The sequence below is a fragment of the Enoplosus armatus genome, chromosome 9 (assembly GCF_043641665.1).
Source record: "Enoplosus armatus isolate fEnoArm2 chromosome 9, fEnoArm2.hap1, whole genome shotgun sequence".
Classification (NCBI taxonomy): domain Eukaryota; kingdom Metazoa; phylum Chordata; class Actinopteri; order Centrarchiformes; family Enoplosidae; genus Enoplosus; species Enoplosus armatus.
In genome coordinates, this window is record NC_092188.1 from 9,377,877 (window position 1) to 9,392,458 (window position 14,582).

Consider the following 14,582-nt stretch of genomic DNA (forward strand, 5'->3'; position numbering starts at 1 on the left):
AACAATAATAAAAAAACACAACACCAATAACAACAATATCCAATGGGGCAAAAAGTATACAGATCATAAAAAAGTAAAGTAAAAGCAATATCGATTCGATCGATTAAAGAATATAAATAATAAAATGTAGTACTGTAATGGTATCATCAAAATGTACCAAAATGTATCCATTATGCCGAAAGGCTCCTTTCAGAGTTTTATGTTATAATTTAAATTACATTATATCAAAACCAAGTGTTATAGTACAGCTGTGAGATAAATGTAGTGAAGTAAAAAGTACAATATTTCACCCTGAGAATTAGTGGAGAAGAAGCTGAAAGTATCAGAAAATGGAAATACCCAAATAAAGGAGTATCTTAAAAATGTACTTAAGTACAATACTTGTACTTTATATAGTTATTTTCTTAGTTTAGTCATTTTCCTTCTCTGGTAAGAAGTAGCAATGTCACAGTGTGGAAATACAATTAAAATCCTGCATTCAATGATTTACTGGAGTAAAAGTCTTAAGTATTATCAGCTAAATATACTGAGAGTATCAAAAGTCAAAGTACACACTATGAAGAATGGACTGTTACATTATCATATTATATATCTTTATTACTATTATTGGATTATTATTATTAATGCTTTAACATGTAAGTAGCAATGCTGTGCCGGTCGAGGTGGAGCTAATTGTGACTGCTTTTTATATAGCTGCTTGGCAGAACAAGCTGCTTGGCAGAAGCTCTGTCTTGTTTTGATGAGTTAAACATTTCCATTACACAAGTATATACAAAGATAAAAACAGTACAATAAGCCAGCAATCTCTTTTATTCAAATGTACATGTAAGCAAACATTTATCATAACAAGTATCATACAAGAATTGTTTGGAATAATTACATCCAAAAGCCTTGTGCACAGTGTTTTTTAAATCACAGTTGGGTCACAATATCCCAGATCTCAGATACAGCATATTATTCAGACAGCCAGCCACAGTGAAGTGTAAGACCTACAGTATAAGAAATTGTGTAATCCACAACATTTGATGTAGTGGATTACAATCCTTCTATAACATCTAAGGCATATCAAATGACATCAAGTAGTTCCCCTTTATTTCACACTCTTATGTGCTAAAGAAATTTACAAACCAAAACTGGAGAAAACATTTGAAAAGGTTTGTCATTAATGGCATCAAGTGGAGTCTAGACTTTTCCTCCACTTTTCACTCTGACTCTTGCCCAAAAGCCCCTCTCACTGCTCCAACAACCATGTCCACCATCCCCATTATTAACCCCCCTCCCAGCCTAAACACATTACCCACCCCATTTCCACTTCTCCACACCAGCCTCCCCAGCCCTCCACCTACAGCTTTCGCCTGACCCCCCATCTCTGACACCACTGTTCCTACATATCCCTCGCTCTGCTCCCACAGCCGCCCTCCAAAGAACTTTGTCACCCACCAACCATTATCCAACACATCACCAAATATCCCCACTGTGTCTCCAGCCAGGGTCCCCATACCAGTGACCCCAGTGTGGCAGCTGTTCAGCAGGGCCCCCAGCATGGAGGAGGTGCAGTAGTAGACACCAAAGAGGCATGTTTCCCCGATACCCAGTAGCATTTCTGCAGCTGAGCCCATCCAGGACAAGAGGTCAGAGGTCAGAAGGTGGAGCAGGGAGAAGGTGTCTCCAGGCAGGGCAGACAGAACCCCAAGGTCTTCCTGAAGAACATATGTCGCCTGAGTAAAGATATAACAAAAATGCCACTTTAGTGAGATAAAAAGGTGTGAATGATGAAACGACAGAATGACCCGAGGGAATGATTCTACAGGCCACACCTCATTCCTGTCTCTGGGAGGAGCAAACTGGAATGAGGAGATTTATCAAACGACTCTGAACATGTTAAAATGCAAAGGTTTCTCTACAAATCGACTACACTGAACAAACATCTCAATGTTTTATTCCATGATTACTGATATTTTTGCTGCTATTGTTGTTGTTGTTGTTTGTTTGTCTGTTTCAATTGTGTTTTTGATGCCTTTTGCAAACTTCTGCAAAATATTATCCTAATTATCCAGTATTTTGCCTGCAATTGGTCAAATTTTCATTTTTTTCTTTGAGTCCCTCACAAGAGATATATGAGTCCCTTGTGAGAGCCTTATGGCAGTGTAATGCTAAATTGCTGGAGTATCCCCTTCAGGTTTCAATAAAATAAAACTATTTTGAAATGATTCAGTGACTTGTATCACCTGCCCAGGTAGCTGTGTGATTGTGGAGAACACAGGCTGCAGTGGAGCTTTAAGGATGGACAAGGCGGTGGAAAGGATGTAGACCAGAGTGCTGCTGGAATTTGCGTCTGTCTCTTGTTCATCCACAGTTTCATAGTCAGCTGAGGACTCAGGAGACGCTGATCTGACAGCTCCTGAATGCGTCACATCATGCGGCTCTTCACAGCTACTCTCTGAAGTTGCTGCATCTGCTGAAATTTTGACATCAGCGACATCAGCTTCAGCACCAGCTTCCTCTGGCTGAGCATCAACACCTGCTGCCTGTTCCCCAGCAATTAGCGTCTCTGCACTTTCCTTAATGTCCCCATTTGAATCTTTGCTGGTGGTGTCTGAACTAACCTCCTCTCCTTCAGTGACTCGGCTAGCAGTGTTTGAATCTACATCTTCAGCTCCTGTGTTTTCACCAGTAACATCTGCATCCAGCTCTTCTATATTTTCAGGGAGCCCCTCACTGTGAAGACCCGCACTGATTCCAACAGTCTCCCCTTCTGTTCCTCCACAGCCTTCTGAGAACAGCTCTGCCACTCCGAGCATCTCCTCCAGCTCCTTCACGCTCACTTGCCTCTCCCCTTCCTCTGTCTCTCTGATTAACCCCACACTGAAGCCACTCTTCCCCTCTGGGACAGCGCAGCACACTGCAGACCACAACGGCTTCGTCTGACACTCCTCGTCTTCATCCTCGGCAGCCCCGAAACCTCCCGCCCCGGTGAGGATGTAGAGATCACCCCCTACAGTGCTGCATCGGGGAGTGATGCTTGACTGGACCAGTGTTGTGACTGTTGAGTCCCAGTGTTGAAGCGGGGAGTCTGTGGGCGAGACAGGATGAGAGGGATCCCCGCTTCCTCTGAGAAGGGCTGGTACTGCTACTTTAATGTTGTCTCCTTCTTCTTCTTCTGTCTGGCAGAAAAAAATCATCAAAACCAAGTGTTAATATAGGAATGCATGAAAATCTGGTGTACACCCACTGTATTACCTTACAAATACTTCAGCTAGTATTTTCAATCATGAATCAATACATTTGATTTAATTGATGATTTTCAAATGTTCAGCGGTCCTTTAGTCATATTAAATTAGTCTATATATATCCTGAGGGTTGGGAACCTCTGGACTAGTCACATGATAAATCTGAGGGGTTGTTATTTTTTGGCCTTTTATAATCTTTGCTTTTTGAGGAATATTGGGTACTTTTACCTCTTTGGGTTCTTTAAATTAAAGAAAGGTTAGCAGGGAAATGTCTCTTTGGTGGAACTGCAAACAACTCATAGGCATCATAGGCACAACATGTAAGAGCTTTTTTGTAAGGTCACAATCCTAAAAAGGTTGGGAACCACTGGTTTTAATTGTTTTACAATGCATTCTGTTTTATTTTCTTCTTCTTATCATATTTTTATATAAAAGCTTAATCTCAAAAGTAACTGTATCTGTCTGATAAACACAGTGGAGTAAAAAGTACAATATTTGCCTCTAAAATGTTGTGGAGTACAAGTATAAAGTAACATAAAGTACAAGTACAGAACTTAAATGTACTACTTCCTTACTTTTCACATCTGATTTACTGCTTGCATGCTGGAACACCACTCTGTGATTTTGTACTGTTCATTTTTCAAATCCCATCATTCAAAAACAGGTTATACTTTAAATAGCATGATAGATGCGTCCTTACCACGAGCTCTCCCCCCTCCTCTCCCTCTCTCTGTGTCCATCCATGGCTGAGATGGAAGGCGGAGTAGACAGCTGTGTCACAGGTCGGTTTGGACAGAGTGGCAAACGCCAGTCCCCCAGGCAGTCCGTGGCAGAGTGGTCGCAGCAGCGGCCCTTCAGAGGCTCCCCGAGGAGGCATCTGTTTGTAGAAGCAGTGGCTGCAGAGGCTGAAGCCTGGCTCTGAGTTGTCCTCAGCTGGAAGAGACAGGCCTGGGCCCAGCACTGCCAGCAGCCAGACAGCCGCAGCAGCTGCACTGACAGCAGCAGGACACAGCATGGTGGTGGTGAGCTCAGCAAATCCCCCCTCTCTCTCACACACTCGCACTCACACAGAGCGAGAGGGAGAGGCTTATAAATTATTCAGTGGTTTCCGTGTATAGATGGAAAAGATAATGTGGCCAAGGTTGGCTGCTGATGGCTTGTTGTTTTTCTCACTCGCTCCTCGTTCTCTCCTCCAGTTTGTATCCAACCATGTCTGTCCTCTTTTAATGTCAGCTGTACTCCGAGAGAGTGAATCTGTGTTGCAGGCACAATCTTGCTTACTCCTTCATTTCCCTTTCCCTGACAACCTCGCCCCTTCTGTCAGTTCCACCCTCTTTGACTCTCCCTCTGGCTGTACCTCCACTTCACCCCTCCCTCTTATACTCTCTATGGTTACACCTTTAACTCCCATTGCTGTTAGGTACACATGCCAAGCTCACACCCATTAATAGCTGTCAATTACCTGTAAGTCTGCATTCCAAAGCAATGGTCATTGTACTAGGTTAGTCCCTTGATTGACACTCTTGTTGTCCATTCTTGGTAAAGCACATTCCTGAAAGTGCTGACTCTGTATGAAGTCAAACAGTTGCTTTGAAATACTTCCATATCAAGCAGGACTTCTCACTTGAAACTCCAGGTAAAATGTGAGCAACTGAGCTCTAAATTTAACGTCGTCAGTTCATGAAATCCTCATTAAAGCTTAATCCTGACAGTGTCAACGTCACGGGTCACTGTCTCACCCAGAGTGCAGCGATTCTTGAAATCTAACTTCCCAGACAAAACACACTCCTCTTCATATCTTGCAGATTGCAGCATGCTTTCCTTAATATTAGAAACATGCCTGTTGGGACATGATGTTGGCACTGACTGTTCTTTACAAAACTGTTACGTACTGAAAACAGCTATTCACATGTAATCTAATAACCTAGTCCTGTGTGTAAGCCCATGTGTAAGAGTGAGCAGAAAAATATCTGGCTCTCTTTTTGACATCTAGAGGAGATGGAATCCTGCCAGACTGCCTTCATGTTGCTTAAGAGTTACGGCCAACATGAGCCAAATGTACCCCTTGGCTTCTGTCAAGAGCAGTATCAGGATTCCTCTGCATAGAGGTCAAGCAAGCAAAGACAAACATGTGCAACTAAGTTTACATGAGCTTTCCTTATTCATTGCTTTAGTGTAGTGAATGGTGTCAGTACACACGTCCTGCATACAATAAGCATTCACACAAACGACTGCATACCTCAGTGACTGACTGTAGCTCTGGAATGAGAGTTTTAGGGTGTGATATTTTGGGCAGGGCATTAAGTCATACTATACGGTGTGTTTAACACATTCACAGCTTTTTAAATATCTAAAATGGTGCAATGACAAACATTTGTAGAAAAACATACAACACCCCTAACCAGTTGTTTTAGGTAGCATGCAGAATGAAACCTGACACACAATTTAACTTGACAAAAACCTTCATACATCTGAAAGGATAACATTTTACCTTTTATTCTCTGACACACACAATTTGATAGGTGCAAAAATAATAAATCTCCATTAACATGAAGTAGCTTCAATTTTGACAATGTGTTTAAAAAAAACATTAACATAGTATAAGTACAAATGACAGGCATAAAAACTGCCTGTAACAAGCAAAGAAGACTTAACATTGAAACATCTATATCATACTAAAGTCTGATTATGTTTAGACGATGCAAAACAAATAACTATCTCTGTGCAGGACACACCTAGCTGTAGTCACAGTTTGTAGATTGCTGTTGCTAAAATAATCAGCAGGCAGCTTGAAACTGTGTGAAACGTAAAGTATCAAAACATCCCAGTGGCTCTGGATTTCTCTTAAAAACTTACAAACTGTTATCTGGGAGTTATTTTTGACAGAGATACTGCAATTAAGCAAAAGTCCACAGGAGGGAGCTTGTCTCCCCTTTTGAATATGTGGAATGGGCGACTGAATACACAAAATACATTAAGTCACATTCTGTTGTTCAAGCACGCATGCACGCCCACACACACACAAACACACACACAAACACACACTCGAGTATAGCCCCTCCACCCCTTGCTTATAAATACATCTAAACACAGACTCAGGCTCACTCATTAGGGATGTCAATGACTAGTTCAGCCTCGTCTCCTTCCCCTCTGTCTTCATCTCCTCTGTCGCTATCTCCATCGCTCTCTCCCTCCTCCTCAGCTGCATCTCCACTAAGCATCTGTCTGGGAACCCAGCTGAAGGGGCCGCTGGCTGCCGGAGGAGCCGCAGGGGCTGATGGGTAATTAGCTGCCATTGGGGCAACAACCTGAGAGAAATTCAGAATAAAGCAAAAATGTTAGGAATGACAAAGGGATGGAGATATAATGGAGGCATGAGGGGTGTGCATGGATGTCTGCATCACAAATGTACAGAATAAATCTGGACAAAGCCTGTATATGAACTTACAGACATACTGATCACAAGGTCATTTCAGTATAGTGCCAAACTTAAAGTGTCTTAGGGGACTGAATCTTCTACAACATCAGTGTCCTGAAATGTCATTTTTTCAGGGTTATATTGAGTAAAGATCAGAAAAACAGTTCAGAAAATGTTTATGTATCAGAACCTGTCAGCAACACAAAGTCAAATTATCCAATACAGAGTTCTTGGACTCTCTGAGGAGAACATAAAAGTAGCAACATATTACTTCCTTGCACTTATGCATATATACTATGACCAAAATATAACCTACTGGAAATAGCCTACTGTGCCATCTAATATAAATGGCACATTCATATACAAGATGTGAGAAGTAACCAGTATATCTGCATTATTATCATAATTTCTCTGAGCATCTTATTTTCCCTTTTCCTCTCTCACCTTCCCCGTAGTCTCTTTCTTGTTTTTAGGCGTCTTTGTTTTTCTCTCTTTCTTCATTCGTTCAGCTGGGGGAGCCAAATACTCTGGTGGGAAGGGCATCTGCCCAACACACACACAGGCCCCAAAAATGCCAAATGACCACACAAACACACATGCACACAGGCACAGGCAATTTACCAGACAGACACACACAACAACACAAAAAAAATACACAGAAGAATGAACAATGCAAGGACATTACAAGCATCAAACAGAAAACAAAGGAAGAGATAAAACAGACTTATGAATTAAGTGACAAAAGAATGAAATTATATAAATAATGCCAAATAAAAACAGGGATTATGTTTGCTGATGAGGAGATGATAGTGGCTGCAATGTTACTGTTGCTGGCCACACTAAGATATGAGAAAAGGAGATGGAAACTCACAGTGTTGAGGTAGGGTCCAGAGCCTGATGACTGTAGGGGATTTACACCAGGACGGGACAGCAGGGAGAGATGAGGGGAGGATGATGAAGGAAGACATGCCCCAGGACTACTTCTTCGCCTGAAAATAGTACATGAGAAACTCAGTGTGTGGGGTATAACAGCAAGAGCATTCAGAGTGCAAAATGTGTTATCCACACTGGTCAATTTAGTTCAGTCAACCACACCAAGCCATCTTAATTCAAAAAAATGCATAATTTTCTCTACGCTTTGGCCTTCAGTCCACACTAATGTGGAGAGTGGATACATCAAAAAACGCCAGCATCATATTTTAACGTGGTCAAACCCCCCCCCCCCCAGATCTTTTGGAAAATGATGATGCCTGGACAGTCATGGTCAGGAGAAAAGAAGAAAATTCAACTGCCACCAAACAGTGTCTATAATTATCCACAAATTATTTGTATTGATTTGTGATTATTAAGTCTCTCTATTGTACCTTCCTTTCACATACTAATTCAAGATTTAAGGCTTGCTGTCAGAGGCCTTTTAACAATTTACACCCCTGAAGACTCCATATTTTTAAGGTTTAAATTGTATAAACTCTTGTGTATTGTACCAGGATTATATTTACTACAGAGCAATATTTTCTTTTAAAATGGCCACCCAAGGTGCAACAGTGGGTGGTGAACGGCAAAGTGCTGACCTACTCAAGGTATAGACTCTAATTACTCAAGAGTTACCCTGAGCCAGTGGGCCCAATTTCTGAATTTTATGTTAAAATGCCCAACTTACTTCTTTGCTCCTTCTCGTTCTCTTTCCCTCTCCCGGGGGCCTTCTCCTTCGCTATTTTCTGACGAAACTGTTGCTTCTGAATCTGGAACAGAAGACAAGAAAACCTGAACCAACAGCGCAGTCGATTGGTTACAAATCTTATGACTGAAATGAAAGCATGGCTTAGAAATAAACACTTCTTTAGCAGAGCCTTTGGGACGAGGTGTAATAACTACCTGAGGAGTCTTCATCTACCCTCTCATACTGTAGCAGTCTGTCCAGAAGGAAGCTAGAAAACAAGTGAATTACATTGCTGTTTACTGCACGTGCATCATTTTGTTTAGCAGCCACACATTTTCATGTACACACAATGTAATCTCACCTTTTGTCCCTAGAAACTTTGAGAAGTTTTCTCTGTGCCCTCCTCAGCTCCTCCTGAAAGCATTCCTGTTCCTGAAAAAGGTAAGCCAAACACGAAATCAGTGCAGATAAGGACACATACATGTATTTGTAAAATAAGCTACCATGATTGCTCAAGACTGACTGTTCACACTCAAAATGATTCTACTCACATAAACAAGAAATTTTAATTTTCGTTTGAGATTTTTGTATTTCCGCTTGTAGTCAACTTCGACGTCAGCTTGACCGTTCATTTCTGAAACACAGTATGCAAATGATGACACAATGAAGTCTACCGTCTAGTAACAGTTGAAGTTATACACTGGAGATAATTTCCGTCACAGGGACTGCCTGTGAAACGACATAACGTTACTACGGTGTGTGATATACTGGATCAGACACTGTATGCTAAGTTGGGAACGTTAGCTTATATAGCTAGCTCGCTAAAGATACAAAGCTGCTCGTCTCAAAGGCGTCTGAAAATAAACCAACATTTATTTCAAATATGCGAGCATGATTTCGATTAATTGCAAGGCTATTTTTATCCTTGAAAAGCCATTGATACCTCTTGCTTGAGTTTGTCTATGCGACATGCTCTTGTTTACTTTCGTGACGTCGTTTTCATGCGTCGTGACGGGCGGGAACTTCTTCTTCTTCTTTTTGGGTTTAACAGCAGAGTATACGGTACATTAGCGCCACCCTCTGCTTCAAAGTGTGAACCAGAGATTACAACCCACCCATTGATCCTGTTTGTTTGATAAAATCGAAGAAAATTCTTCTGCCTGATCCACTTGACGGGTCATTAATGTGGAATTCCAGCCTTCCTGGGTCTCACTCTGTTGAAAGTGACCTGTTCTTTTCTTGACCTATCTAAGTTTCTAAATGTTAGATTGACTTTATTATTTAAATTATACAGAAACCTCCCCTTACTTCAGCGTTCCACTATTCTGATTTGCTTAATGAGACTTGAAAATACATAGCATCTCTCTGTAGAGCTTGTTTTGCTAACCTGTCGACCTCCTCATTTCCCTACAGGACTACATGATCAGGAACACACACAAACAGAAGTGACATACCTTGTAGTCTGGAATGAATAGAATATCTCAACGGCTGGAATTGTAGGATCTCAGGCTGACTGAAACAGAGTCAGAGCAGATTAAAGCTTTTCCTGGTTTATTCACCTGCACCCAATGCAGAGCTGCGTCCTTCTAATATCTGGTGGCACCTCTCCTGCAAGGACTTGCATGGCTGGGTGGGTTGACTTCTCCACAATACTGTCTTAGAGCATGTGCTCATATCTTAATACAAGTTTTTTAGGCTGGACCATAGACTACACCACCGTAATGTAATGCTAACATAGTCTTTATGACTGACTATCACATTTGTTATTTTATCTATATATATCCCACATATTTTGAACTGTTATGTGTTTGTGTCTGTGCCTTTGTCTAGCAGTGATACTATAATATATAATTATATTTCTGCGTCAGTATAAAAAGTTGAATTCACATGCTGTGAACTTGGGATTATTAAGTGTTGATATGATAGGATTCCAAAAGAAAGCTTTTTTATCTTATAATATGCTTTTGAATTAAAGACATCAAAAATAAACAAAAACTAAATGACAATTCATTAAGTTGACATTTGATAACCAACACTGGTTTACAGTTGCTTTCATTCTCAGTCAGGAATTGCTGCGCATGCTTCCATACCTTCTTGCAGCAGGCCTTTGTATTTTATTGAATCATCCTGTCAGTGTCCCCTCCACCCTCCGCATTCTGTAGTGCACCGAGTTTGCAGCTCAACCTCAGCAGCTCAGCACAGTCACTTGCCAGGACCCAGCACAATGAATTATAGATGAGGAACATTTGCAGGGATGAGTAATGCTGCTTCAGTGCACAACGTACCCATAGCCAGACCCCCCTGTGTGTGTGGGGGTGATGGGGGGAAAGAGGCAGACAGGCAGACACAAAGGAAGAGGTAGAGATATAAAAAGTTTAGATAAGTGGACAGAGAAGAGGCTTGTGGCTGGGCAGTGGGGTGCAAATATGTACTCCTAAAAGGAAAGAGCAGAAATGCTGTCTGTACATTTAGAAACAGTGCCCCCCCCCCCCCCCCCCCTTCCTCTCAGAGAATATGAAACCCAGCAGGGTACGAAGAGCTGAACAGCATCCTTTAATGCAACAAAGCAAACACTGGATCCTCTCACAACCCCAGACATTAGAGAGCCACCAAGCAAAAATAAACACGCATCATCTCCCTTCCAGGCAAAACAACTGCCGATATGAAACGCAATATCTGACTGACTGGCTGCCTCAGTCTCTCCACCGCCAGATTCTGCTTTGTTTCCAGAGACACTGGCAGACAGAAATAGACTCTTATGTGTCTGCTGCCATAAATCGCTGCTGCCAGCCAGCCAGCCAGCCAGCAAGCCCTCCTGGCAGCTACAGTCATCTGCCTCCCTTCCACTCCTCCTCTTTCTGAAGTCCGGCTGTGGATACTGATCTGTGCTTGTCAATACGTTTTCTCTTGTTCATTTTCTGCTTGGATGTATGTCCTTGTTGCTCTATTAGTGTGACCGTAATCTGAGTGTTGTTTTCATTGTGCTGGCATGTGTGTTTTTCCCTCTCTCCCTCTTTGTATTGTTGTGTTGTCATATCGTCCAGTTTGTCCCTCCCTCTTACTCCCTCCATCACTTCTATTGCACTTTGTTGCAAGAGTCTTCTTGATTTCTGTTTTGTCCAATTTGCAGAACTGGAATGTACCAAAATCACACCAAAGACACCAACAACAACTGCAATAAAAGCCTTCTCTGTGATCACAAGGTAAGCTTCTTGTTTTATGGTTTTCACCTGCTGCTATATTTAGAGCAGCTGACATGAGATGACATTTTCTTTCATGATGTGACTTATTTGAAAGTTCATGTTTCAAGAAATACAGTTTGGGAGGGATATTAGGATAGGATATTAAATCAGCAAGATTTCTGTTCCATTTGTATTTTTTCTCCACTTCTCTGTCTCCTGTGTGTGTGTGTTACAGGAAAAGCTTGTCCAGGCTATTAAAAGCATCAAGCACGAGGTAGATGAGTGCAGAGAAGCGGAGAGAGAGACATACATAGAGTCAGTGGAAGTAGAGGTACTGTCGCTGCATCTTTCTCACAGTAATTCCAGTTTAACACAAACTAAATTAGTACATACACATAACAATTCTGCTTAAGACAGTTTTGAAAATGACAATCCATATTGTCCACACACTGAATCTTTTCCCGTCCCGTCTTTCAGAGCAGTTTTGATGCCCTGGCACGAGAAATCAGAGCCGAGTTTCAGAACCTCCACCGTTTCCTGGATGAGGAGGAGTGTAAGGACCTGGAGCGATTGAGGAGAGAGAGACAGAAGCAACTGAAGCTGCTGAAGGAAAGAGAGAAGAAAATAGCTGAGCAAGGGAGAGACCTGGAGAGAGCGATCACAGTGCTCAACAGCAAACTGGCTGAGGAGGACAGTCCTAAACTGCTCAAAGTGAGGAGGCGTTTTCGCAAAACAAAAAAGTGAACAGACAATGATTAAGTGTGGCTTATTATTGGCTTGAATATACTATGGCAATACAAAGGTGGGGTGTGGTGATGTAAATTTGGAGGGTGAGCTAATGTGTGAGTGGGGACAGAGGAGGAGCTGCAGAATAGTTTGGACTCCCTCCATAAAACATTCTGGAAACTTCTTTGTACAACAGCAGAGTCACGTGTGGGTTTATCAAGGGTCATTGTAAGCATTCCCCTGGTCCCAGGACAAAGCGTTATTTACCTTACTTGTGACTTGTCAAAATAGCTGTCTATAATTGTTCCGCCTGTTTGGATTCCTTTGAGCTTAGAGCTGCTGGGAAACAATGTGACTCTGCAGATTTACATCAAAGGGACCCAATCCCAGAGCTGCAGTGCAACCCTGTTAGCCAGTCTGCGCCTCTTCATTGGCACTTATGTGATCAATTATAGACAATGATTGGCTAAACAGTTGACTTGCCTGGTTTTGCAGGTCAAAATCAATTTCTCATTTAAAAGTGAAAGGCCAAAAGGCAGCCAACGCATTAGTCAGCAAATAGGGATGAGCAGCACGAGGCAGTCTGTGTGATGTGGCTTGCATTTGGAGTCCAAACACAGACAACTGTTCGTGGTAATGTAACGTTTCTGTCATTTTTAAAGTACTGTACACTATTTTTTCAACCAATTACAATCAAAATGTTTCTCTCATTGCAGGAAATTCAAGATCTCTTAAAAAGGCAGGTTTTCTCTTCTGCGTGTTTTCCCCACATCTCATTAATCTTGTGTACATGCATGCTTGGTATTTCCTCTTGTTTCTGCACTTCCATCCATCTCCATAATCCTCATTATGGTGTGTGTACCAGGTTGACATTCTACCATTCATCATTCAGGCCTCCCCTCTTCCCGTTTTGTACAAGCAGGTCTCAGGTCAGCTTTGTTCTTCCAGTGGAGGTGGACACTGAGGTGCGCTCTGGCCAGTTTGTGGGGCCCATACAGTACAGGATATGGAAGCACATGAAAAGCTGCCTTTACCCAAGTATGTTCGCATACGTCATTTGAAACGCATACATGCAAAACGACAACAAAACTCACCTTACTTCATCTCTATTTTCCTACAGATATTACATCAGTCACCTTTGACCCCGAGACAGCCCACCCTAATCTATCTCTGTCCCAGTCCTGCACCTCAGTGTGGTTTGAGGAGGACAAGGACACAAGGGATTGCCAGGCCAACCCACGACGGTTCCACTATTATTACTGTGTGTTGGGCCATCAGGGCTTCACCACAGGCCGACACTACTGGGAGGTGGAGGTGGGACGTAAGACAGCATGGAGGTTGGGCGTGGCACGAGAAGATGTCCCAAGAGGGGAGATGGCTGCCACTGGTACCTTCAGTGGCCTCTGGACCCTGGCCCTGAAGGGCGGATCTGTCCTTGCCTGCACCGACCCAAAGCCCACCAAGGTCAACGTGTCTGTCCATCTTGTCCGCATCGGTGTGTTCTTAGACTGTGAAAAGGAGGAGGTGTCTTTCTATAATGCTGTTACCATGGCGCCAATCTACACCTTCAGTATGGAAACGGTCGTGGGTCGTCTGTTCCCCTTCTATAATCCATGTGACTTGGATGATGGGAAGAACGCAGCGGCAATTAAGATTTTTAACCCTTCACTATAACAAGGGACTGATGGTCACAAGAACAAAGATTTACAACAAAAATTGTTAATTTTTATATTTGTAGAATCATTATTATTATTTAGACCTGAAACGATTAGTCAGTTAATCTGCTAGTCAATTGAATTTTTTTTTTTTGATTATTAGGAGCCTTAGATTTGGGGAAATTGCGATTTTATAGACAAAATTATTCATTGAATCATTAAGAAAATAATTGACACATATTACGAGAATGAAACTAATTGTTAGTTGCGGTCCTAATTATATAAAATACTTGCAGAAAAAGCGTTGTAACTACAGAAACTCCACATTAAATGATTGTAAATGAAATACAAAAAAACATGACTGTTACTGTAACCACAAAATGCTTTAGAGTTTGAGGAAAATAAATATGGTGAAATATGATTTCTGATGCAGTTGTATTTGTAGAGAGTTTAGGAAAACAAAGCACAGCGCTTCAGGGTCCATAGCAGGTGTTGACAGCATTATGATGTTACCTTTGGCCTGTTTATAAATATCTCTCTTGTGCCTGCTCTGCCATGATGCGTCCTGGCGAGGTTATGGAAGCTCAAAAACGAGGCAGTGGGATGAGTGGCACGCGGGGCCTGAGGAGTGGGAAAGTGGTGCGTGACACTCAGAACAAATGATGGCTGACATTGAGTGAGATGACTCAGTGAGATGGAATGGACAGCTCT

General features: G+C 42.1%; 3 protein-coding genes across 4 annotated transcripts; 1 reads left to right on the forward strand and 2 right to left on the reverse strand.

Annotated features, from left to right (window-relative positions):
* Window positions 1-1,202: 1,202 nt before the first annotated feature.
* On the reverse strand, window positions 1,203-4,245 carry LOC139290118 (uncharacterized). Its single transcript, XM_070911812.1, has 3 exons — window positions 3,931-4,245; window positions 2,229-3,164; window positions 1,203-1,718 (listed from the first exon to the last, which is right to left on the reverse strand). The coding sequence occupies exons 1-3, from the start codon at window positions 4,243-4,245 to the stop codon at window positions 1,203-1,205; spliced, it is 1,767 nt and encodes a 588-aa protein (XP_070767913.1).
* Window positions 4,246-5,795: 1,550 nt separating this feature from the next.
* On the reverse strand, window positions 5,796-9,311 carry ino80e (INO80 complex subunit E). 2 transcript variants are annotated; one of them, XM_070912086.1, is made up of 8 exons: window positions 9,252-9,311; window positions 8,860-8,942; window positions 8,670-8,740; window positions 8,524-8,576; window positions 8,309-8,390; window positions 7,520-7,637; window positions 7,093-7,191; window positions 5,796-6,538 (listed from the first exon to the last, which is right to left on the reverse strand). In XM_070912086.1, the coding sequence occupies exons 1-8, from the start codon at window positions 9,277-9,279 to the stop codon at window positions 6,332-6,334; spliced, it is 741 nt and encodes a 246-aa protein (XP_070768187.1). In that variant the 5' UTR covers window positions 9,280-9,311; the 3' UTR covers window positions 5,796-6,331. The 2 variants fall into 2 exon arrangements, with proteins under 2 accessions (XP_070768187.1, XP_070768188.1); XM_070912087.1 differs by lacking the exon at window positions 7,093-7,191.
* Window positions 9,312-11,445: 2,134 nt separating this feature from the next.
* Window positions 11,446-13,890, forward strand: LOC139290119 (E3 ubiquitin-protein ligase TRIM39). Its single transcript, XM_070911813.1, has 5 exons — window positions 11,446-11,511; window positions 11,726-11,821; window positions 11,968-12,201; window positions 13,082-13,145; window positions 13,337-13,890. The coding sequence occupies exons 1-5, from the start codon at window positions 11,446-11,448 to the stop codon at window positions 13,888-13,890; spliced, it is 1,014 nt and encodes a 337-aa protein (XP_070767914.1).
* The last annotated feature ends 692 nt before the right edge of the window (window positions 13,891-14,582 follow it).

What these genes read in the sequence shown, in the direction of transcription:
- LOC139290118 (XM_070911812.1), bottom strand. Translation starts at nt 4,245, where the DNA reads ATGCTGTGTCCTGCTGCTGTCAGTGCAGCTGCTGCGGCTGTCTGGCTG. An exon ending in AGGAGGGGGGAGAGCTCGTG is followed by an intron (nt 3,165 to 3,930) that starts GTAAGGACGCAT and finishes TTTTTCTGCCAG; the next exon opens with ACAGAAGAAGAAGAAGGAGA. An exon ending in TCACACAGCTACCTGGGCAG is followed by an intron (nt 1,719 to 2,228) that starts GTGATACAAGTC and finishes ATCTTTACTCAG; the next exon opens with GCGACATATGTTCTTCAGGA.
- ino80e (XM_070912086.1), bottom strand. Translation starts at nt 9,279, where the DNA reads ATGTCGCATAGACAAACTCAAGCAAGAG. An exon ending in CTGGACCCTACCTCAACACT is followed by an intron (nt 7,192 to 7,519) that starts GTGAGTTTCCAT and finishes TGTGTTGGGCAG; the next exon opens with ATGCCCTTCCCACCAGAGTA. An exon ending in AGAAAGAGACTACGGGGAAG is followed by an intron (nt 6,539 to 7,092) that starts GTGAGAGAGGAA and finishes AATTTCTCTCAG; the next exon opens with GTTGTTGCCCCAATGGCAGC.
- LOC139290119 (XM_070911813.1), top strand. Translation starts at nt 11,446, where the DNA reads ATGTACCAAAATCACACCAAAGACACCAACAACAACTGCAATAAAAGC. An exon ending in GCCTTCTCTGTGATCACAAG is followed by an intron (nt 11,512 to 11,725) that starts GTAAGCTTCTTG and finishes TGTGTGTTACAG; the next exon opens with GAAAAGCTTGTCCAGGCTAT. An exon ending in TTTGTACAAGCAGGTCTCAG is followed by an intron (nt 13,146 to 13,336) that starts GTCAGCTTTGTT and finishes ATTTTCCTACAG; the next exon opens with ATATTACATCAGTCACCTTT.